Source organism: Struthio camelus, chromosome 4, assembly GCF_040807025.1.
Source record: "Struthio camelus isolate bStrCam1 chromosome 4, bStrCam1.hap1, whole genome shotgun sequence".
NCBI lineage: Eukaryota > Metazoa > Chordata > Aves > Struthioniformes > Struthionidae > Struthio > Struthio camelus.
In genome coordinates this window covers 52,294,102-52,316,758 of record NC_090945.1, presented here as the reverse complement: position 1 = coordinate 52,316,758, position 22,657 = coordinate 52,294,102, and the positions used below count along the sequence as shown (strand labels likewise).

The window sequence follows — 22,657 nt, the reverse complement described above, 5'->3', positions numbered from 1 at the left end:
GCTCTCAAGGCCTTGACGTGCCATGTCAAGGAATCACTGCCCAGAACCTCCCAATCCTCTGCTAAAACCTACTATTGTTTGTGACTTATTACACTGTCCAGCTGTTCTCTCTTTGTGAGATTTTTCCCTACCAGTTCCCTCGCACTCCACACTCTCTCCCTTCTTCCAAGTGCTCACTGTATCCGAATACAAACCTTTGTTCCTGATCTAGTTTTTTTTTTTCATGCATTTCTTTTTTGATCTTGTTCTGGTAGCCCTTGGCCCTATTTAGTTTCAGCATCTTCCCAGAGATTCATCTGATCCCTGCATTTCTGCTGTATCTCTCTTCCAAACTTGGTTTAATTTCTTTTTCTATAATGTCTCCTCAACAGGCCGCGCAATTCGAAGCACAGACACTTGTTGCTCAAAAAAGTTGTGGAACGTACCAGTGAAGATTTTTCAGAATAGGTTAAACAAAATGGTTTTGAAGATTATTTATTTGTAGATGATACTACTTTTGGTCAATGAGTTGGACTAGCTGACCCCTCAGAATAGACCCCTCTGCCATGCCTGTGTGTCGTTATCCTGACAGCAATAGAAAAATAGGTGTCCCTCTCCCAAAGCGTCCATTCCAGGTGAATGATCTGAAAACGATCACTGCTTACCTAGAGTTTCTTGCCACTTCTAACCACTGAAAAATAAAAAATAAAAATATGGTGAGTGGTGTTTGGCCTCCTGCTATAAAGTCAGATTAACTTAAAGCTGCTGTGAGGGGGAAAATCTCAGGAAAATTAGATAGAATCCTCTTAGTTTGGAAAGCATATACCTATGACCTCACTATAAGCTTCAAAGATGTTATGTTTTGCCAAAAATCTACCTCCAGCATCAGCTGTGACCAGAATGATTCTGAGCAGAAGAGGGGCTCCTCTAAGACTGACCAGACCAGTACTGTGTTGATTTATGTAATAAAGTAAATTCATTAAAATCTGATTATGATCTCTGCTAACTTTGCTGACTTCAGTGAAGCCAGACCTGAGCTAAACAACTGGAATGGGGAGGGAGGATGACTAACCATAATGGCTTGCTTGTTCTCATGCATCAGTCGTTCCTGTGCTGCTTTCACGTTAAGCATAATTTAACCTCACTTGCTAATTTTTTTAAAATGTATATATAGAAAAAAGTGTAGAAAATGTGAGAACAGAGAGGCCAGACTCAGACATTTTAACAGGGTACCAGATGAACTTTAAGACCAACTAACTGGCTCTGAATGCTAACCAGTGTGAGCTACCCTGATCCTGTTAGATCTGTTCCTTTGCCGTTTTCACGGCCCACTTATTTGGGTGGCACCTTGAAGTCTCTAACTCTTTAAAGTGTGACTAAACATCTGTAAAACTTTAAACAGCAGCATGTTTTCCAGGATGAAGTGTCTCTGTTAAGGTGAGAGAAGGCTAGCCCAGGAGGAAAGGGAAGGTAGTCCTGACTGTGAGCTGGCGCCTGACTCAGATACTGATGTTCCCACACTTTGAAAAGAGAAGTGAGCACCTAGAGGAATCCACACTTTCCAGCCTTAGAAAGGAAACTGTTGTTCACAGCACAGGGCTTTCCAATATATGTTGGCCCTTGCTGATGGTGCTTGGGTCACCCTTAGCTCCCACAGGGTTTCCTGGTATGACCCCTCCAATTCCTTTTCAGGTGCAGCCTTCCCTAAGCATTGCTCTCTCCAGCACAAGTGTCCTCTGTGCCCAATGTGCACTCTTGTCACAAGAGTCAAGTGGGAGTGAGTGATGCCTTCATTCCCCTGTGGGTCTAAACTGCAAACATGTGGCTGAACATCCCTGCAATGCGAAAAATGACAGCAACCCCCTCGTGGACTGGAGTCTCTCTCTCTCTTTTTTTTTTTTTTAAGCTGAATCCTGGGCTGATCCAATTCTCATCTCCTCTTTACCTTCTAGTTAAAAATATCTGACCTTGTGCAACTTCACATCTCACTCTCCGCTGCCCCTCCCTGCCAAATGAAACACCCCTCGAGGTCTTTTGAGGACCAGGCAGTTCTGGCTGGAAGCCCCAATTCCCACACGTACCTGCCTTGCTCTGTTCAGTCCCTTCTACTGGCTCCCCCCTAATTTTAATCTTCCCCCACGCCTGGGAAACCTATTTTTCATGCACCTAGATGGACACACAAAGGCTCTTTTTCCTCCCCCTGCAGAGTCGCCAGCGCGGGGGCGGGGGGGGGGGTGCTGGCTCCCCCCGGGTCCGGGGGGGGGGCCAAGCCGGCAGCTCCCCGCGGCGGGGCGCCGAGGCTGCGGCCCCCGCCCGCGCATTGAACCCCCCGGCCACCGACCCCGACTGCAGCCGCCGCTCCGGGCCGGGCTGCTGCTCTGCGTCTCCCCTGCCGGGCTTTATTCTGCCGCGGGTAGCGGGAGAGACTGCTCTGTGGTGCGGACACATCTCCACGGTCTGTCGTTTGCGGGGGCGGAGGAGGGGAGGGAAGGAGGAACGCTGCATGAATATTTAGCATTTTAAGTCAATAACTGACCAAGTAAATCGAAGCTCCCGCCCGGGAATCAAAATGCTCTCATGCACCAGCGAGGCTCCGCGCCGCATCACCCGCAGGGAGCCCACAGCGCTGGTGCACGAAAACCCTGGGTGATTTGGGAGCTCAGGGCTCCCCTGGCGCCCGCCTTAGCAGCCAAGCCGAGCTGTGCCGGGTGGGACGGCCAGGGGCTGGCCGGGGCAGGGGAGGGCGGCTGCCCCCGAGCCCGGCACCGGGCGGGCCCGAGAGGGCGCTCAGGGCGGCTGGAGCAGCACGGCCACCGGTAACGCTTCCAAATAAAAGTTGCTCCTGCACCAGCGGATGCTGTTTTTACCGAGGTTCCCGCACCCGGGGCAGCACCCGAGCACGGCACGCCTCAGCTGCCTTTCTTAGCCTCGCTGTTACTGACCGCCAGCTTTCTTGTAAAATCTGCTGCCTTCGTTGTCGTCACATAACGTGGCCAGGGGAGCCACCATTCATAATAACGGGTTTTAACCGTTCGGAGCGATGGCTTTAATTATGCGCCACCGAGGGCTTCCGTTATGAGACGGCAACGGCCAGGCTGCGAGGGCCGGTGAGGGTGCGCCGCCTGAGAGCAGCAGCAGCAGCAGCAGCAGCAGCAGCAGCAGCAGCAGCAGCAGCAGTTTCCCCAGCTGGGCGCAGCGGCTCCTCCCGGCTGAAGCAACCGCCCTCCTCCCAGCGCGTCTGCTCTCCCCGCGGGAGGAAGCGTCGCGGTCCCGCCGTGGTGCCCGTCCCCGAGCCTTCGGGCACCCCAGAAATCGCAGGACCTTAATAACCGCTTCCAGCATAATTTCCGTGCCCGGTTATCGCCTATGGCTACCAGAACTGCCCACGCTCTCTGTCAGGGCTCGCTTCTCCCCTGCAATGTTTAGCGGAGTGCAACGGGAACGACCACCTGAGCTCGCAGTCTCTGTTACAGTCTCTCAATGGGAGAGTCATGTCCCCAGTTTGATCAGATAATTTAGTCTTAAATTGCTTTATACCACGTACGCGAGGAGAGTCAGTGCAGTTATTTACAGTCAGAAGAAAACGCCTTTTTTTTTTTTTTCTACTGGAACATCCGAGGTGGGATGGACACCTGACTCACGCGCTCAGTTCCTCCTCAGGGCTGGGCAGCGGCTCCCTGTTTCCTCCGCGCTGCTTTTGGGGAGCGGCGGAGCCAGCCCCGTCGGGCTCGCCCCCCCGGCGCGCGGAAGTGGGGGGGAAGGGGCTGCCGCCCCCGTGCAGCGGCGGCACGTGCTGCTCTCGGGACGCGGCTCCTCACGCGCCCCCCACGGCGAGCGCAGCTTCGCGAGGAGCTTTTTATAGCACCACAGAGCTGCTCCGCGCGTGGGGGGGGGGGGGGCGGCGGGCGGTTCTCGCTCTTCGCGCCTCGCTCACGTTACTTTCCGAGTGCGGTGTTACATGAGGACGAAGGAGGAGGGGAAGGGTCTAATTAACGTCTAATTAAAAGTGCGCGTCTAATTGAAAGGCGGCGTTAACCGGAAAAGCTAAAAATAGCCCCCAACGCTATAAACCAAACAACCGCAGAACGAGCGAGCCCGGCGAGCGGCCCCGTCGCGCGCGCGCCCGCCGTCCCTCGGCCCGTGAATGAAGCAGCCGTACGTGAATGAGCGAGCCGGGCGCATGAATGGGGCCGCAGGGCCGGGCGCATGAATGGGGCGGCGGCGGCGGCGGGGGCAGGCGCGCGCGAGGCGCGGCGGCCGCGCGGGGGCGCTGTGGCGCCGCGGCGCCGCCCGGCAGCTGGAATCCCCCCGGCCGCGCACGTGTCGGCGGCGGGGGCGGCTCGGTGTCACCTGGAGGCAGCGGCGGCGGCGGCGGCGGCGGGGCGGGACGGGACGCGGAGGGGAGGCGCGGGGGGAAGGCTATAAAAGTATCCCACCGTGGCACATGCACACTTGGGGGGAAACTTCCGAGCCGAAGCGGCGGTCATGGGAGGAGCGCCCGCTCCCCGCGGCGTCGCCAGCCCCGGCCCGCCTTGAGGGAGCCCGCGGCCGGTCCCTCTCCCCCCCACCCTCGCGCCCCAAGAGGGAGCCCCGCGGCCGGGCTTTGCCCTGGGGTGCGGGGAGCGGGGGCAGGAGGATGAGAGTGAACGGGAGCGAGCTGAACGACTCCGTCCTCCCGCGGCACCCGCCGGGCGAGGGCGCGCCGCGTCGCCCTCCCTGGGTGATCTCCAGCCTGGCCGCCATCCTCATCTTCACCATCGTGGTGGACCTGCTGGGCAACCTCCTGGTGATCCTCTCCGTGTACCGGAACAAGAAGCTGCGGAACGCGGGTAAGGGCCGGCGGGGCCGCCCGGGGGTCCCCGCGGCTCCGCTCCGCTCGGCGGGGCCGGCGGCGGCCCGGGGCGCGCTTGGGTGGCGGGGCGCCGTGTCCTACTCGTCTGCCGGTCAAGACTTCGCCCGGGCTCCCAGCTCCAGGGCTGTGCCCGGTCCGGGTCATCGCGGGCTAGCGGTGACAGGTTGTGACAGGTGCCACGGGCTTCATGTTTCATGTTAAGTGGATGATCGAGCGGCAGGGGTATTTTTAGCAACTGCCACCGAGTCGCGGTGTTATTTTTAGCTCTTGTTCGGTCCCACCGAGCAGAAAAGAGAGAAACCACACGAGCCTTATTTAAACACGGTACTGGGGATGCTGCTGTGACATAGTGTGTGCCTGTGCATGCTAGAGGCTCTTCTGCAGATTCATGTTAAATAGAAACGTCTCCAACAATAAATACTATGGTTAGAGCTTCAAATTAAGCCAAATATTAAATTATAGCCATTGCAGGATTCAGAATAAGCAAAGACACTCCGTTCATTTTATTTGTTCACTTCTGACTTGCTATTTAGCTCTTTGGGGGATTGGAAACATCTAACAGAGAAACAGATTTAGACACGTTCTAAAAAAGTGTGATTTTGATGGGATAGAATCTGTCATGGTCTATTGAGTAAATCCCTCTTAGTTTATGGATTATTGGTTCGCCAGACAGGAACTTCTTCAGATTCATTCTGCTTTATCATGTCAGACCAGCTGCTGCGCACGTGTACCAAATCTGTGCACTCAAAACCCCATGCATCTTTCATTGAAAAAAATATGGGAGCATGTGAAGGGAGCTGCCTTGTTAATGAAAGCAGAACTCTGTTTTTTACTCCATGATAATTAAGAGGCATTGCTTTCATTTTTTCTCATGATTATCTGCCAGAATCTTTGTTTTAACCCCCCTAAACTCCAGTAGTTAGTCATTTAAAACTAATCTGAGAGGCAACTCAAGCCCTGCTTTTGCTATGAGCTAGCGTAGTAAAACAGCTAGTGTTGGACTCCAGTGAACAGTACCATGGTTGCCTTTCTAAGGTTAAGGCAGGTAATTCAAAAAGATTTCAGTTTTCATTTTTATTCAGTCATGGTGGAATGCCAACACAGAGGATCAAAATGAGGACAAACTGATGCTTATTTGTTTTTTTCCTTCTATGACTGCCACTGATGTAAAAGCTGTATTCTCCTCCTAGTTTCTTTGATACAAATACTTTCACTAAAGCTAGTAAGGTTATGTAGTGCGTTTCCCCAGAATTTAAGTCTGCTGTTGACCACCCTTATTCTATCACTTAGATCTTTATTTTTGTCCTGGACTCTTTTGATGTGAGGTTTTTATATGGAGGGAGAAAGGGTACCTCCATATAAAGGAAGAGAGCAGGCATATTACTGGGGTTACTCTAGGGCAAAGGGTGATATTCTACTCCCCCTAGTTAATAAAAATACATCTCAGCTCTTCTGTGGGGAGTTCATAATATAGATGTTCCTGGTAATAAGTTTGAACAAAATGTGGTAATTGGTGTCTTTTCTGGAAACATAATTGAATTACTGGGTTCTCTGTGTATGCATATTTTCTCTACTGCAGATCTCACATAATCCCTCTTGAATCCCCACACATGCTCACTTGCTCACTCTCATTGCATTTCTCATTCTTGCCTTTTCCCTCACAGTGGCTATTAAGAACTGCAGCAAACTGGCAACAGTTACCTACTACAGCTAGGCGAATAGAGCACTCCTCTGCACGTAAATTTTTTTTGGACTGGACCATGAAATAGATATAGTTCTCTGAAATCAACAAATAATTAGAAGTAGTAGCTACGTGGTACATGATGGGAAAAATAAAATAGTAAAAATAAGTTTTAAAGTTCCTGTGGAGACAGATAAAGTCCTCTGTCCTCTATGGATAAATCTAAGGACTTTTAGTACACAGATAAAAGAAAATCTTGGAAAGAAAATAATAAGCCTCATAAAATGGTATGTAAACTGCTTTTGACAAATCCCATGAAAAACTATGCCTGTGCATAACTCTACTTATGTGAGCAGCACCTTTAAACTTGGCATTGAATTCAGAGGGTTTACTCAGGTGAGTAAAATTATGAATAAGTATTTAGAAGACCCTTGCCTAATACTATTGAATATGAGGAGGAAAGAACTGCCTAAACTTCGTTTTTGTTAATTCAGTTTATTTAGGAAGAGATTATATTGAAAATACTGATTTATACATACAATTCAATTGTAATTTACTAATTATAAAGACAGTTACAACTTTTTACAGAGCTGTAATAAGAAAGAAACTTCTGATTTTACAACAACTATATTAATAAAGCTGGCACATTTGTTGAGGAAAAAAGACACAGGATGAAAATTCCACTGGAAAAAGGTCAGGGAGGAACAGAAGATACCTCCTGAAGAAAATGTATCTCATTGAAGACTTCCTTTCTTCCTTGCAAAAGAGGACTAACAGAAAAAAGGAATACTTAACATTTTGCCAAAAAGGTGGATTTAGTGGGGGAAAATATCTTGCATCTCTCTCCCACTCTCTCTCTAAGTATTTTTGGAAGATAACTACAAATTGAACCTGTGGACTTTTTATGGTTAAAAAAAGTGCATTGGGGCTTAGTAGGAAGGCCTAGACACCTTCTCAACAAGTGGTGTAACCTTCCTGACAGTCAGGAGGTTAGTAAAAGACACTGATCAAAGCAGAGGAGTCAGTATCTCAAAGAAGTTTGTCTCAGCAAGAGAGGAGTGTCTGATACTACAGACTCCTTCATAGCCACTGGCGTGGCTTCAATAGATGCTCTTCTAGACACAGAAGCCGATGATGCAACTGGTAGGATCCTCTTTTATTTAATGTACTTGACTTGTAATAAGTTTCATAGTTACGGTCTATTTTTTAATGATGACTTTATAAGCTAACAGGCACCTGATACCAGTTCAGTCCTGATGCAAACAGCTGCAATTTAATGCTGGTCTACACAAAGACTGAATTTGGTTTGATGTCTGTGATCTTTTAACTTTGAAATAAATTTAAAGGGAAACAGTCAAGGCATAAGGATTTTAATGCCCTTATTTTGACAATATGCTCATGAGTCTTAAACTTTAAACTTTAATAACACTCATCTTTTTAAGAGGTGTAAACCATCTTAATGTGTTTCATTTTCCACTGCTAATATTCACAGAACTGAAATAATATGGTAATTCAACAAAAGTTCCACTCTGAAAAGATAAAATGGCTAGCCTTAGGAAAGATGGATTAGAGAAATACTTGTAGTTTTTGCAACATCAAATGAAATTTTTACTTGAAACGCTCAACATTGGACTAGAGCAACTCAGGAAGTAGAGAAAAGAGATAACTTGAAGTGGCTTATGTAATGTTACACATAAATTCCTGTCACTGATTGTTAGTATCCTTATGCCTTCATTGTTACCTACACTGAGAAAACAATGCATCAAGAACATGGTAAAGGAGCAGTCTTAAGTCTTTGTGTTGACTATAAAGATTAGTTTATCACTTTTTAACTTAAAATGTCAGGGGAAGAGTCAACACACAACTGCCATTTTGGTCACAGGGGTTCTGGGTACTCAAGGATTGCGGGCCTGGACACTTCTTAAGGTCAATGAAGAAAGCTGTTTTGAACACTGTTATCCCACTTGTTCTTTCTCTTTCTTTTGGAACTGTTCTCTTGGCCCAGTGGGTTGCTTTTTTCTGGCCACTTTATGCAGAGCTAGCACTGAGGCCCAAAGGTGCCCAACTACCTCTCCAACAAACCTGTATGACAGAAGGGGCCTCCAGCAGGCCAGAGGAGATCCCCATCAGTCTCACCCTCATCTTCTGTGCCTGTCAGAAGGTGTCCTCTTGTCTGCTGACACCTGACACAGCTCAGGATAACTCAAGGACTGGTGCCATGCTGGTAACTAGCACCTGCTACCTCAGGGCAGAAAGCTGCCTTCACCCACTTCTTGCTCATCTCTGTTCTATGCTAGTCTCCTGCACATGGACACATTTGGATTTTTTGTACTTTTTCCCAGTTCCCCACATCCCTGGCCTTTTGTTGCTACAACTCTTGTGTTTTTATTACTAGTGAAGAAGCCAGACAAGAAATCTAACATTGCTGAGGCTCCAGGGCCCCAGAGCAGCAACTCATTAACCTCAGCAGGACTGCATGCATGCTTAAACTGAAGCATGCATGTAGCTACTTTTGTGAATGAGGCAACAATGAAAAAGGGAGAAAACAATGTTTATATGCTAAATCTGCCTCAGCTGCACTAGAAACAAACAAGTCTGTAAAGACAGGTCAGAGTGCTCAAAAGAATGAGCTTGAGAGTAATCCTTGAGCAAAATCTGTAAGATGAGTGAAGTCACTGATGGAAGAACTAAGGAGAACAGCTACTTAGCACTATTTTTTTTAATGTCCAACATTTGTTAATAGTACAGCACTGCAGAACTGGGGAATGGGATCTATCAATGAGAACTTTGTTTTGTAGGCTTTTCAGAATTGGCCTTTTTTTATTTGTTAAAGATGATATACTTTGAGCAGCACAGGAATCTGGTTAGTGAAGAGTGTTCCTTCCCTGCTGTATTTTCTAGAATATAAATTTTGAATATAGGATTGGAACCCTCTTTTGATAATCAGATTGAAGATCTCATCAGCCTTTTCAGAATGATTGTTCTTGATGATCTGTTTTGGTTTTTTGTTTTAAAACAACTTTTAATACAGTATTTAATATATCCATTTATCTAATAAATAAAACTCCTTCTGTGGATTCAGACTAACAGAATCATTGTTTTTATTACAGGTGATCCTTGGACTTCTTTTTGTGTCCGGAGAGAAAATGGGGGGCCTGACAAATGTGTGACTCAAGGGAGATGACCTATAGAAGATCAAGTTGTAGCAAAGTCAGGGTTCTGACGAAAACTGAGATGTTGTGACAATGAGCACTGATATTTCAGACATGAGTAACTTCAGATATTAAAAATGGTAAGCCAAATGGGAGAGGGGAAAATGTCTAGTGGATATATTGAACTTTGCCAGTTGTTGAACAGAACTGACCATAAAAATGCATAGCTTTAAATAAAGCTGTTCCTCAGACTGATTTTTGATGAATAATTTACTGAATCAAGAGTTTATTTCCAAAACTTGTTTAAATGGCACCGTCCTGTCAATGACCAAAGGTAGACATAAGCAGTTCAAATAATATTCTATTTTTTTCCTAATATAATATAGCCAAACCCAACTACTCCTATTTCTTCTGAAAGTTTCTCTTCTGAAGTTTTTAGAGGCAGTGCTTCTCATTTGCTGCTGTCAACAAGCGTTGGTACTGATAGCTTATACTATTTGCTGTCTCTTTTTAGATTATTTCTGGAGTTCTCCCTTCTCTCATTAAGATCCCTTTTCCTCTTTTCAGGTCTTTTCACTAGCAACTTTCCCTGATCTGCTTCTCCTACTCTCATTCCTTTTCTACTTTTTGTTAGCTGCCTTCCTGCCATGGTACAGCAGAGATAATTCACAATTTTCTAGCATAAGACATCAGCAGCAAATCTAGTTTTCCGTGACTGAAGTGCTACCAACAATAGGAATCCAATGCTAATACGACAATGTCCAACCTGTTTGTGCAGTGAGGCTTGCTTTCCTAGGGCAATAAAAATTGTGCAATGTCAATTCAGTGCTATGCATCACAGTTTAGTTTTGCAATCTAAAATGGGTTGCCACACTTGCTCTTGGCAGCTTTTTCTTCTACTCACATCACTCAGCTGTCTCAAATTCCAGATTAACCTTCCACTCCTGAGGAATGATTGCCAGCCTCTTCAGGAGAAGTGGTACTAACAAAACATGAACAAAATATATGCTAAATAATTCTAATGCTTGGTTATTTAATGAACAAATAAACATGTATTTAACATGTAGTTAAACAATGCTTGAGACTGTAGTACAAATTCTGCTATTGAAGTGCTCCTTCAAAATCTAGCCCTTCTGAAGTCCACAAAGATAGGCAGTTTTACAAGCGAGCAGGATCATCCAGGTTCCTACCTCACATAGTTCTCTCTTCCTCTTCCCTGAGGAAGAGGATAGCTTATTCTCTTCATTTTATAAATGACCTAATATAGCACCAGGTTGCATAGTTACAGATGCTTTTTGAAGAATAGTGAGCATCTTATTGATGATCATGAAAATGCAACTCTTATCTTGGATAGTTACGTACTTGAATTAGAGACTTGAAGTAGGTTGAATCTGGGGTAGGGGGAGAGGAGTGTTTGGTTTTTTTATCATGGAAGACTCCTAATCTTCTCCATTGCTAGAGTTCTAGGAAAGGTCCTTCCAGACTCCAATCAGACTCTTCAATTTTCCCTCACACCCAAGATCCCTGCTCTCTGAATCAAAATATGAAATAGAAGCAGCTGCTATCAAGCACTGTGAGTGACCAAACACTGGAGTTTTGAATGGAATTTTTCATTCAAATACATTGCAAGATATATGGATTGTCCCAGATTAAATGGATGTTATTTTTCTGTCTGTACTCTTAAACAGGCTATTTCAGCTACTTTTGCTATGTCAATTGAGCAGGATATGTAGTTCAGAAGATAAAGTCTAGGGTTTTTTCTGTTTAGGCCCATACAAACCTATTCCACATTTTGCTCCAAGTGATACTGAAATACAACATCTGTATATATCTTACCGCTTTGGCTTTGCTTTTTGGGGTGCACAGGCAAGGTTAAAAAAATTCAGTGTTCTGCAGGGAGAGGTTACCAAGCAAATGTACCCTGCTCCCATCCCAACATAGGCAAGCTCCTCCCTTGCTGCTTGATATTCTGTGAAGTCAATCAGTAACATCCCTTTCGTTAGAAGGCCAAGCTAGCTGAACCTGAATGAGCCTAGTGTGGTTATAGTGCAACTGTCCAATATTGTGTTAGTCAGCCGGACAAGACATCTTGTCTGCCAACTCTGTAGCTATTGGCCAAAGTGATGAATGGACATGAATATGATGTTCAGCCATGAAAATCAGTATCCAGTCAGACCCTAGAAAAGTTTCAATTTTTTTTTTGGTTGCTTTTGGGGAAGATTCATGAATATTCTTTTCCCTGTGGTAGTAGGTGTGGGCTTCATTTGATGCCTGTCTTCTACATTGAGCAATGAAAAAGTTTTTAGTCTTACTTAATTTTAAGGACACATTCCTTTTCCTGTCTGTGTTGGAGAGCAAAGAAATGTTTCTTTTCTCAAGGTAAAAGAGTGTTCTTACCCCAGTACAGTTCAGATATGGGCAGCTTCATGTTAGAGATGCTGAAAGGAAGGGACTTCTTTACTTGAATGTTCCTCATTAACTATCACTACTTGACCCTTCAGTTAAACATCACAAACTGCTCATGAAGTGAAGAATTGCAATGACTTTTTCGCCTCCGTCAGCACTACTTGGATGTTTTTTCTTGAGTAACAGTATCTACAGACTTATTCAGGAATACTGGATATTGCTGTGGAAAATGTGACATTTTGAAGAACCAATGTTTGCATAAATGTGAATGAACCAGTTATTTCAGTTGTATTTTTTGTTTTGGATGAAGAAATAATGGCCTATAAATAAAGTCCTAACAATTCATGTATCTTGCATTCATATGTTCTGACTTAATGTAAATAAATAATAATGTAATTAAAGGTATGTCTTCAGATTATCTCTGGCTGTATAATACTGGGATCTGCCTTCTCTAAGTCAAATATTGTAATGCCATTATCTAACATGCAAGTTCACATAATTGCGACTTATTAAAGAAACTTAGGTTTTCCTCCATATTTCTATTACCCCCATATTACATCTCCCAATCTTTACTGAATCTCTATGCTGCTGAATCAGCTATCGCTTAGAACAAACGACTGACAAGGAACTTCTGCATTCAGTCCAGTCCCCAGGTATAATAGGCATTCATACAAATCCCTTCAGAATCAGTCTACACCTTGAGAGCATATTGTTTTTTATTTTTTTCCTCATTCAAGCTGGATAAGGTTATTCTCTTGCCTGAATGTATTTCAGGTCAGTTTATTATGCTCTTTTGCTCTTCTACCACCATTGTTCTTTAGCATAAACTGCTAAAAATTATTCTAATTGAATAAATAGTAAAAGCATCTTAGGTGTTATTTTGCTAGTCCAAACAAGTCAAATATCAAACTCCATTAATTGACAAGATAAGCTTTCCCCTTCTGAGACTGGTGCTCTCCCCCTGTAAGTGTACCTCATCTCTAGAATATACTTTCCCTAAAAGCAAAATCCTGGTTGCAGTGAAGTCAGTAGTAAAACTTTTACCAAGATCTGGGACAGTCTCCTCTAATTTTTCTTATGTACAACACTTGCCTAATAATAAGGCTACTATACTGCTAAGAGCCTTAAACCCAAAGTGCTATAGGTAGAGAGGTTTCTACCATAACTTTCCTTCCTGTACCTGACCTCAACCCACAATCCAAAGACATAGGCTATGTTTATCTCCGTATGTCTCTGTGGTAAGATGAGAGACCACCATTTAAAAATCTACTATTATTCTGGACACCACCTTGAGGCATGGTATCTGGTGAAATCTCTGATGTTCTAAATATGGAGGGATTTATTACATACTTTAAGAACTCTGAAGGTAGAACCAGGATTATTGCTGAAGCACTGATTTCCTTGCAAAAAAGCTTGACTGCAGATAAGGGTCATTATACCCTCTGCAAATGCCTGATATGTATGTCTTGAGGTGAGTGCATGATGGAAAGTTAGTTACAACTTTATATACAGTAGAGAATTAGTATTTCAAGAACACTGCTGGGAATAAAGAAAATAAAAGGACTGTCTATTACTGCAATGCTGTCCTGTCTAATTCTTTTGTTTTGTTTTTAATGAATGGATTTTGTGTTACTTGGGTCAAGGACAGTTTGCTTGCACTTGAGTTGTCTGGTCAGATAACATCAGTTTATCCTTGATACTATCTTTGTCCTCCTCTGCTTTCTAAAAACTCATAGTTCTATAATATGTTCCTTAAGCAGAATAAACTTCAAAATTGGATCTCTGTTTCTGTAGCCTCATTGCACAGATCTACTGGTTTTGTTGCCAAACACAACATCATCATATATATTTATGGATGTTCTTTTTGAGATTTCTCTTTTCAATCTGACTACCTCCCACCGCTACCTTTTCAGCTCTCCTCTTGATTTTTTTTTCCTTGTGTAATGAACCATATTGTTGGGAATCTCCACAATGTCTCCTAAACCCATTTTATTCTCCTTCCCTGATGATACAACACACTTCAATACCTAAGTTATTAAAGGTCTTCTTAGCATTGACTGGGTCTGGATTTGGGGATATAGAATAGCACTGCTGTTACACAGACATATTCATATTAATGCATGCATAAATCCTATAGTTCATCATGCTACATGAAGTACTTGCTGCAAAGGTTTTTCAAATTTAAGGTATTTTCCACCTGTTTGATAAATTCATTGATATAGATGCATTTAGAAACACTTTCTCTGATTATTTTAGCCTTTTAATGGAAAAATACCCTTTTTATTTTCCTTTTTTTTTCTAATGATGTATTCACTGACAAATTGTAACATATTTTTATTTATTGCTTGTGAATATATACGCTTGATCTAGAAATGAGGACATCTCATATGTGGGAGAAGAATATTCAGCGTATGTGACAGGGAGGAGAGACAGTAGTGTCTCCCCAGCTTTTCTCCACTTAGGCATAGGTGGTAGCTTTAGTTCACAGTATAAATTAGAACAGTTTCAATATTTCTGTAATTTGCACTTATTTAACTGGCTCCCATAGGAATCTACGTTTAGGTGAACGCCACCAGAACACTGGTGCTTTCACTGGCCAAGCTCATTCTATCTATCCTGCATGTAACCATTAAGGGCTGTAGAGCTAACATAGTAATCTCCATCTGGCGGGGTAAGCCAGCTTTTCATCTACTCTGTATACTGATAAGTGCTGAGAAGACAACAGATCCAAGTTTTGTGTCTCAGCATATGTGAAATAACTAAAGCAGAGCTCCAAATGTTGGCATGTTTTCTTGTGCTTTCCTGCAGCAAAGATTTTCAAACGCTTTTAGCAAGTAAGTGGGCAGTTCTTTTGCAGTTTCTCTTAGAAATCTATGTACGTCCTACTTCTTTCATCTCTCTTCCTGATTCCTTTTTCTCTTGTCCATTCAGCGTACTCTACCACTGGGAATCTCTGCAGTGCCTGCTAAGATTGTTGACTATGAACATTTTGTTGGTTGCTGGAAACCTGTCTTGATTTTCATTGCTTTTATAGCATAATACTTGCTGTATTTATGGACTGCCTCCATGCCTACAGCATTTTCCTTCTGCCTCATATAGCCACTTTTGTTCAATTATTTTTGGATGCTTCTAGGAGTTTGTCCTGGTTCTGTTCAACACGTTTGTAGTTTTTCTTTGGACAGGCCACACCCACTAGGTATTATGCTGAAGGTGGCAGGAAGATGATCACTCCTATGTTGAAGAATAACTTTGCACGATCTTTGTTAAATTGCTCCTGAAGTAAATTAGGTGATTTTTCTTTTCCTTGCATTTTTCCACTGAGGACAGATCTGTCAGGTTTCCTCCAAAAGACTGTTGTTTTAGTGTTGTTTTTGACTTGGGTCTTTCCCTTATAGGATCCGTTATGCATTCTGTGAAACTGTTTTTCATACTCTTTATGGGATATAAAATACAGGGTGTAGAATATGGGATACAGAATACTGAGATGCTGCATTGTTCTTAGTGGCATTACAAATACTCGCATTTTAAAAGGGCATTGTGTGCTTACTCCTGGTAAGAATTTCTAATGCGTATTTAATGACAACCTAGAGAAGACTGTACAGGTGCACAGAGCTTGCACTTGCACCTTGTTAACAGAGCTGGAAGCATTCATTACCTAAAATGTGCCCTAAAGATATGACTGGATCTGACACGTGTAAAAAAGAAGCAAATAAGCTAAGTAGAAGCAGCCTAGTGGAGGTGGAATTTGCAGTCCACTTGTATTTGTTCTGTGTTGGGGTATCCCCTTTGTTACAATACTGATGAATCCCTTCATTGTAAGCATTTTTAGTGGGTCCTTCTTTTTGAATTTTCTCAAGCCATTCCAGTAACAAGGCAGAATGCTGCCAGAATGCTGGCTAGAGTCAGGCTGCCTGAGCATGCTTTTCTTGATAGACTACCACCAGAGCAGAGAATCGATTTCTAAGATCTTTTGCTTATATTCAGAGCTTCACATTAGTTCCTGCCACCAGGAACTAATGTTAGGATCTTCAAGATTAATACAAACTGTAATTCTGCGAGGGGGTCTTAGGGCTGTGCTATTAATTTTGCCATGGTGAATTCACCCTACTTACGTTTCTTCCATTTCTAGATGTATTTCTGAGTCTATTAACCAAAAAACATTTTTCTGAAATTTGTGCTTTTTAAGGGATGCTGTCAATCATTATAAATGTACAATGCTCTTCAATGCCCTTAGACCCTCAAACAATTGCAGACACTGCATAACTAGATTTATTTCAGTGATGGATACATTTGTGCAGAGCATGCCTAGTTTAGCATATTTAGACTTAGCAACATACAAGCTTTTCAGCTTCAGTGGCATTGTAGACCTTTCCAAGAAAAAGTATTAATAACTGTCCTTATTCTAGGCTGTTGTTTCCACTCACCTCTGGAGTGAACTCATCTCACCTCTGGAGGCCTTTTTAATTCCTTCACACCTTATAAGCACAGTCTCAGACTACCTTATCTGAAGCAGATCTGTTATGTCTATTAAATAAATAACTGTAATAATGCAATACCTTAGATTCAGTCTCATTATAAAGTTTGAGCGATACGTTCTCTAAATACAGTGTAGAATCCTACATTTCTTTGAACTCCAATCATTATATGTGATTTCTTCTATTCTGTAGTACTTCAGAGTTGAGGCAGATCTTAAAATCCTTTTTATATAGTTTGTGAAATTCTGAAAATGTACCTTGCATGTTGCAAGAATAATTCAAAAAGAAAACACTTGAATTTTTATTCCATATATCTCTCCTCACAAATGCCATTTGTTCCCAAAATTTTATTCAGAAAAAGAAAGTGCAGAATACCTTCAAACATTAGCTTGAAATGACCTGTGTAATTACATGTTCTTTCATAATCATGTTCTGAGATAACTTCCTACTTAAGTTTGCACAGCTGCTTTTGGATGAGATGACACAATGAAGATAAACATTAAGGATGTTGTTTTTATTTTTTTTGCAGTTGCTACAAAAACATACCATTTTGAGAGGCATCAATTAGATGGGAAAACTAATAGACTATGATTCATCTGATCTGCTGGGTTCCACTACAGTGATAAAATTAAAAATTTGCTATTGGATTATGGGTTTCTGAGTTGACTAAATTTCCTGATGTTGTCTGCTTTGGAAAATGCTACTGTTTCTAATTTTCATATTTTAGAGAAAATGACTGAGAAAACTACTTAGAAGATTACTGAGTAAATTAATGGCAAAATAGCCCAGGGGACATTTCAGTTCTTTAAATATCTTATCTCCATTTACCTCTCTTTTGACTTAGGTACGTCATGAAGATCATTGTATTAAACATATCAGTTGAGTAGTAGCGACGCAAAGTTCAAAAGCCCCTTTGACTGTACTGTTTTATTGACTTTTCTGCCTCATACTCCTAAGCTTCAGTAAAAAAATAGCTTTTGGACATTTCCACTATTTGTGACTCAAATGATATTTCAGATAATGCCTAATATGCCCCAGAGTGCATTTGCTCTCATTTCTTGCTCCAATGTCTAAAGTTCAAAAGGCTTCTTGCAAGGCTGGCCCTATATTCTATGTTTTCCCAAGTGAAATAAATGTTGCCATCTTTTCCACTACATTTACATTGCTTTCTATGCTGTTAAAATCAGAAACTTCACAGAAGATACTGGACTCTGATGAAAGCAGGACAGGGGCTTCAGTTGCCTTTTTTCTCCTTGCTAAGATTACTCACATCAGTTAAGCTAACGTTATTTTAAGCGTACATATGTGAAATCAGTAACCAGCCCCTCAGTTTGGCCAGAAACATACTGTACTGACTGGGAAAGCTTATAGTGCTTCTTATTTACAGATAGCTTTTATCTGTTTTCTCTTGAGACCAGCATGTGTGATGACTGTGTTCAGAAGACTGCAGATTATCGGAGAACAGCATGCCTAATACTCTGTCTAGATAAAATGAAAGTGGTTATACAGGACTGGTGGAGGGATCTCTGGAGTATGACAGAAAAGTTTTGTGCTTGCAATCTGTTACTGTAAAAGTTGCCTCCATTTTATCCAAGGAGCTAGTAATTTGGAGACCCTGTTAGTTACTTTCTTGTTTCTGGAGTCCCAGATATTAACAACGTTTTTAAAATAGCTAAACTGTTCCCACAATACTAGGCCTTCACAACCTTTGATTCGCATTTAGGATTTTACAAGTGAACTTCAATATTTTCAAGTTCAAATTCTACTTGCAAAGACCAGATGGAGGAACCATTAGAAATTAGGCTTGGCAAAGCAGAATGAGTAGTACCTCAGGGTAAGAGAATGCATTAGACACATTCTTCTGTAAGTTTTCAGAAACATAAACCTTTCTAGGGTCAACTTACAGAATTTATTGAGCTCTACAGAATCCTTTAAAGCTATCTCAATATTTCTCGTAGTGGTATTCTCTAGTGCCTGAAGTCAGTTCAGTTGATACCCCTTGATTTAAATGTGCAGTACCTAGCGAGAATAAAGAAATAGCACATTTTTGAGAACCCTTTTGCAACGTTACTAGTCTTAAAATATATGTTTTTGTGTGTCTCAGTTCCTTAGTCCTGACCATTCATCCTGTCTGTCCCTTTCCAAACCCTTCTGTAACCTACAGAATCACACAACTGCTAGTGTTGGAACGGACCTCTAAGAGATCATCTGTTCCAACTCCCTTGCTCAAAGCAGGGTCAGCTAAAGCAAGTTGCTCAGGATATTGTCCAGTCTGGGTTTGAATATCTCCAGGGAAGGAGACTCCACAGCCTCTCTGGGCAACCTGTTCCAGTGCTCAGTTACCCTCACAGTAAAAAAGGTTCTTCTTTTGTTTAAACAGAATTTCCTGTGTTTCAGTTTGTGCCAGTTGCCTCTTGTCCTTTCACTGGGCACCACCGAGAAGAGTCCGGCTCCATCTTCTTTGCTCCCTCCCTCAGCTATTCATCAACATCGATAAGATCCCCCCGACCTCCTCTTCACCAGGCTGAACAGTGCCCGCTTTCTCAGCCTTTCTGCACGTGACAGATGCTTCAGTCCCTTAATCATCTTTGTGGCCCTTCACTGGGCTTGCTCCAGTATGTCCACGTCTCTCTTGTACTGGGGAGCCCAGAACTGGACCCAGCACTCCAGGTGTGTCTCAACAGGAGTGAGCAGAGGGGAAGGATCACTCCCTTCAACCTGCTGGCGATGATGTTCCTAACGCAGCCCAAGAGGCTGTTGGCCTTCTCTGCCACAAGGGCACATCGCTCTCTCGTGTTCATCTTGTCGTCCACCAGGACCCCCAGGTCCTTCATTGCACAGCTGCTTTCCAGCTGATCAGCCCCCAGCCTGTACCAGTGCATGGAGTTATGACACTGCAGGTGTGTGACTTTGCATTTGCCTTTGTTGAACTTCATGAGGTTCCTATTTCTCCAGCCTGTTAAGTGCCTGAGGTCCCTCTGAATAGCAGCACAACCCTCTAGTGTATCTAGTGTAGATTTTGTATAATCTGCAGAAAGTTTTCCCGGTTTCAGTTCTGGTGCCTACTCCATACTGGCCTACTGTAGTTGCTAGTAATAACGTATTGGGAAGAGCATCTGCCCCCTCTTCCTGATCCTGGGCTGGATCATGATCCCTGTAGAGGTGCAGCTTTGCTCTCTTGAACACTGTAAAGAGCATGGAACATACAGATTGAAAACAGACTCTGTAAAAGATTTTAGCTCTTAAATATTGAAGAAATGTTTATAAGATTGAAGTTCTTCCCTTACATCCTGACTAACAAATTTTTCTGATTGAATACTACTAACATACTTTCTAACATACTACTAACATACTGCAGAAGAAAAAACCAGGAGTAAACTTTTTTCCAGTAAAATATTTTTATTTTAACCAGGCTTGTTGCCTTATTAACTTAATAGGAAACAGATCCATGCTTAAGGTGGAGAAACAGGTAGTTAGAATATCGTATCTAAGAGAATGATAAGGTAAATAATGATACAAGTCCAATTTATGAATTACACTGAAAGAAAGTTGTATCAAGACTCATTAGATAAACTGGAGAAACAGGGAAGAAAAAGGCCTTTGCCTTTTTTGCTTCATCAGCAAGAGAATTTGAACTGAGCACTTATGGAATATGAAATAAAAGGCAGTAAGAAATTAGTTATCAGTCAGCAAAAAGTTCTATTAAGTAGCTAGAATGAACATATTTTAAAAGTTGTATGGTGATTAATGACTGATATAAATACTAGCTCGATGGACAAAACAAAAATTTTCAGCTGATATTTAATATATCATTATCCAATATGTATGAAAGAAAATGTTTCATCCCACCTTCGAAATACCATTAAAATTTCATAATTACCTACTAAATGTTAAGAAATGTTGAAAGGTGAGCATACATTATTAAAGAGAGACTTTAGAGCTTTGAGGTTGAATGTAGACTTTTAGCTAGAGCTACACTAGATGTCACCATCTTTTATGCCAACACAAAATGATTACTGAAGTAAAACCAAACCAGAAATACTATTCCTTTAATTAAAATAATACTTAAGTTATGTGAAAAGGATTTTGCAGACGTGATATCAGAATACTTTTGTCTTCTAGTTGCCAGGTGATGCATCAGGGTAACAGATTTTGCTATTTATCACTTCAGATCTCAGATTTAGTTTAGATTGCAAAGAAAGTGAATTTACAATACCTGTATGCTTCCTGGTAGCTGCTGAAAAGAGTCTGGCATGACTTAAGCACAGGCTTCATGAACACCAGCAGAGACAAAATTTGAGTGTTTTTCAAGTATTTTGCACACTGACAAAATCGTCTACAAAAATTCTACAGTGCTCCATGGTCTGCGACTACTCAAACTGTACTAGAAGTTCTCCATCAGACTTTAAACCTCATTAGTATGTACTGTTAGACATATTAATGATAGCTTAAACTTTTTATTCCATCAATCAATTTGCAAAGAAAAAGATAGCAATGCCTTCCCATTGGAATATGGAGACACTGAGTCAATAATGTTTACATTTGCTACAATTGTATTAGCCAGGACAGGTCTGTCAAATTAGTCAGCTATCCTTTGTTTAGGTGATATTTTTAATTTCGCTAGAAAACCTTCAGATTATCAGACACCGCTTATAGTATCTATCAGTCTAGTGGGCCAAAGAAGCATGATTTGAATGAGGGGTGTTTAGAAACATAATAGTTTGCCTAAAACAGGCCAAGGTGACACTGAAGTGATTCAATAATAGTGGGACAATCTATCCTGTTACAATACCTTTACTTGCTTTTATGTCTGCTGAGTGCATAGAAGAGAAGATTTTCTGTGATCAAGTTAAAAAATTAAAGAAATTGTTCTAGTTGGTAATGGCACAGGGACTAGAGGCGTTTGGAACTCTTCTTCAGCTTGTCACTCCCTTAGCCTTGCGTTCTATTTTTAGCCTCAAAAAGTTGACTGGAGCCAATAGTGAACATTTCAATGAACATCCAGACAGATATGATGGAAGAAGATGCTTTCTGATCAGTTCAGTTTAAAGATCTCATGCTGAAAAAAATATATTATGTTTCTATCTTCTATTTTGATAATAGCTGAGATATCAACATCATAGTACCACAGTTGTTTTTCATGAAGCAATACTTAAATAACACTCGAAATCTTGGCCCAAACACTGCAAAACTTATTCAGGTAAAATTATTACTATTGCACCTAATAATTTTGCTCAAATAAGGGTTGAAAAAATAAGCCTATTTTACTTTCAGATAAAATTTACAAAGTTTCTTTTATTCCCAGAATAGCTATGAAAATCCAGTCGAAGCATGATTGTGATTCCCACACCTACCACAAAGTTTATCCAGTTGTACCTTTTCATGTGATGTAGCTGACAAGATTTCACTGATGGGAACAATAACAAAAAAATTGGGATAAACAGCACCTTTGAAAGTCCTATTTGAAACAGTAAATCAGTTCTAGAAATGACATGGAGTTACTCAGTTGCTTTGTGTATATGGCTTCTTTCACTTTTTGGAACATCTAATTGGGACAATCAGGTAGGTTTAGCTTGTAGTTGCCTTTGAATAGCCTGTTCCTCTGAATGCTTTAAAAAAGACTAATAATGTTATTGACTTTTTAAAGGTGTAGGGACACCTTTATGGTAAGAAGTTCAGGTCTCCTTTAGGGTACAATGAGCCCACAAAGTTGTTTATGCTCTTGTAAACAAGTTGAAATACCAGCCAAGTATCACTACGTGTGTGTGAAAATTCTACTGACAGCTACAGAGTTGTCACAGAATAAGGGCATGGCACAGCTTTAAAATCACTACAAGAAAAGCTAGTAATGCTTGTTACTATAATTATAGTCTTTGCCACATAAACTGCTGTCAAATAAAACCATCTAAAAAGTTTCTGTTGTGCTGACACTGTTATGTGTATTACCTTGATATTAATTTTAACAGACAAGAGTGATTTTGAGTTAGAAGTAATCATCATAGAGTTGACATTCTTTTTACATTATAATATCAGTTTAGGACTAGCAGCCAAATGGTCTCTCTCTCATAAAAGCAACAGCAAATCAATCATACTCCAGAAAAATTCCTCTCCC

The 22,657-nt window shown here is 42.0% G+C and overlaps 1 protein-coding gene across 5 annotated transcripts in view; it reads left to right on the top strand.

Moving 5' to 3' along the window:
• The first annotated feature begins 4,436 nt into the window (after window positions 1-4,436).
• MTNR1A (melatonin receptor 1A) overlaps window positions 4,437-22,657 on the top strand; it is a 71,722-nt gene continuing 53,501 nt past the window's right edge. The window contains exons 1-3 of one of the 5 annotated variants that reach the window (XR_011141042.1): window positions 4,720-4,808; window positions 9,623-9,804; window positions 12,166-13,801. Coding sequence is in view for 1 of the 5 variants with exons in the window: in XM_068942699.1 (XP_068798800.1) it covers window positions 4,616-4,808 (193 nt within the window). In the remaining 4 variants the exon portion in view is untranslated. Of the gene's footprint in view, window positions 4,809-4,935; window positions 7,656-9,622; window positions 9,805-12,165; window positions 13,802-22,657 lie in introns of those variants that run through there. The other 4 variants (XM_068942700.1, XM_068942701.1, XM_068942699.1 and 1 more) reach the window with 4 other exon arrangements.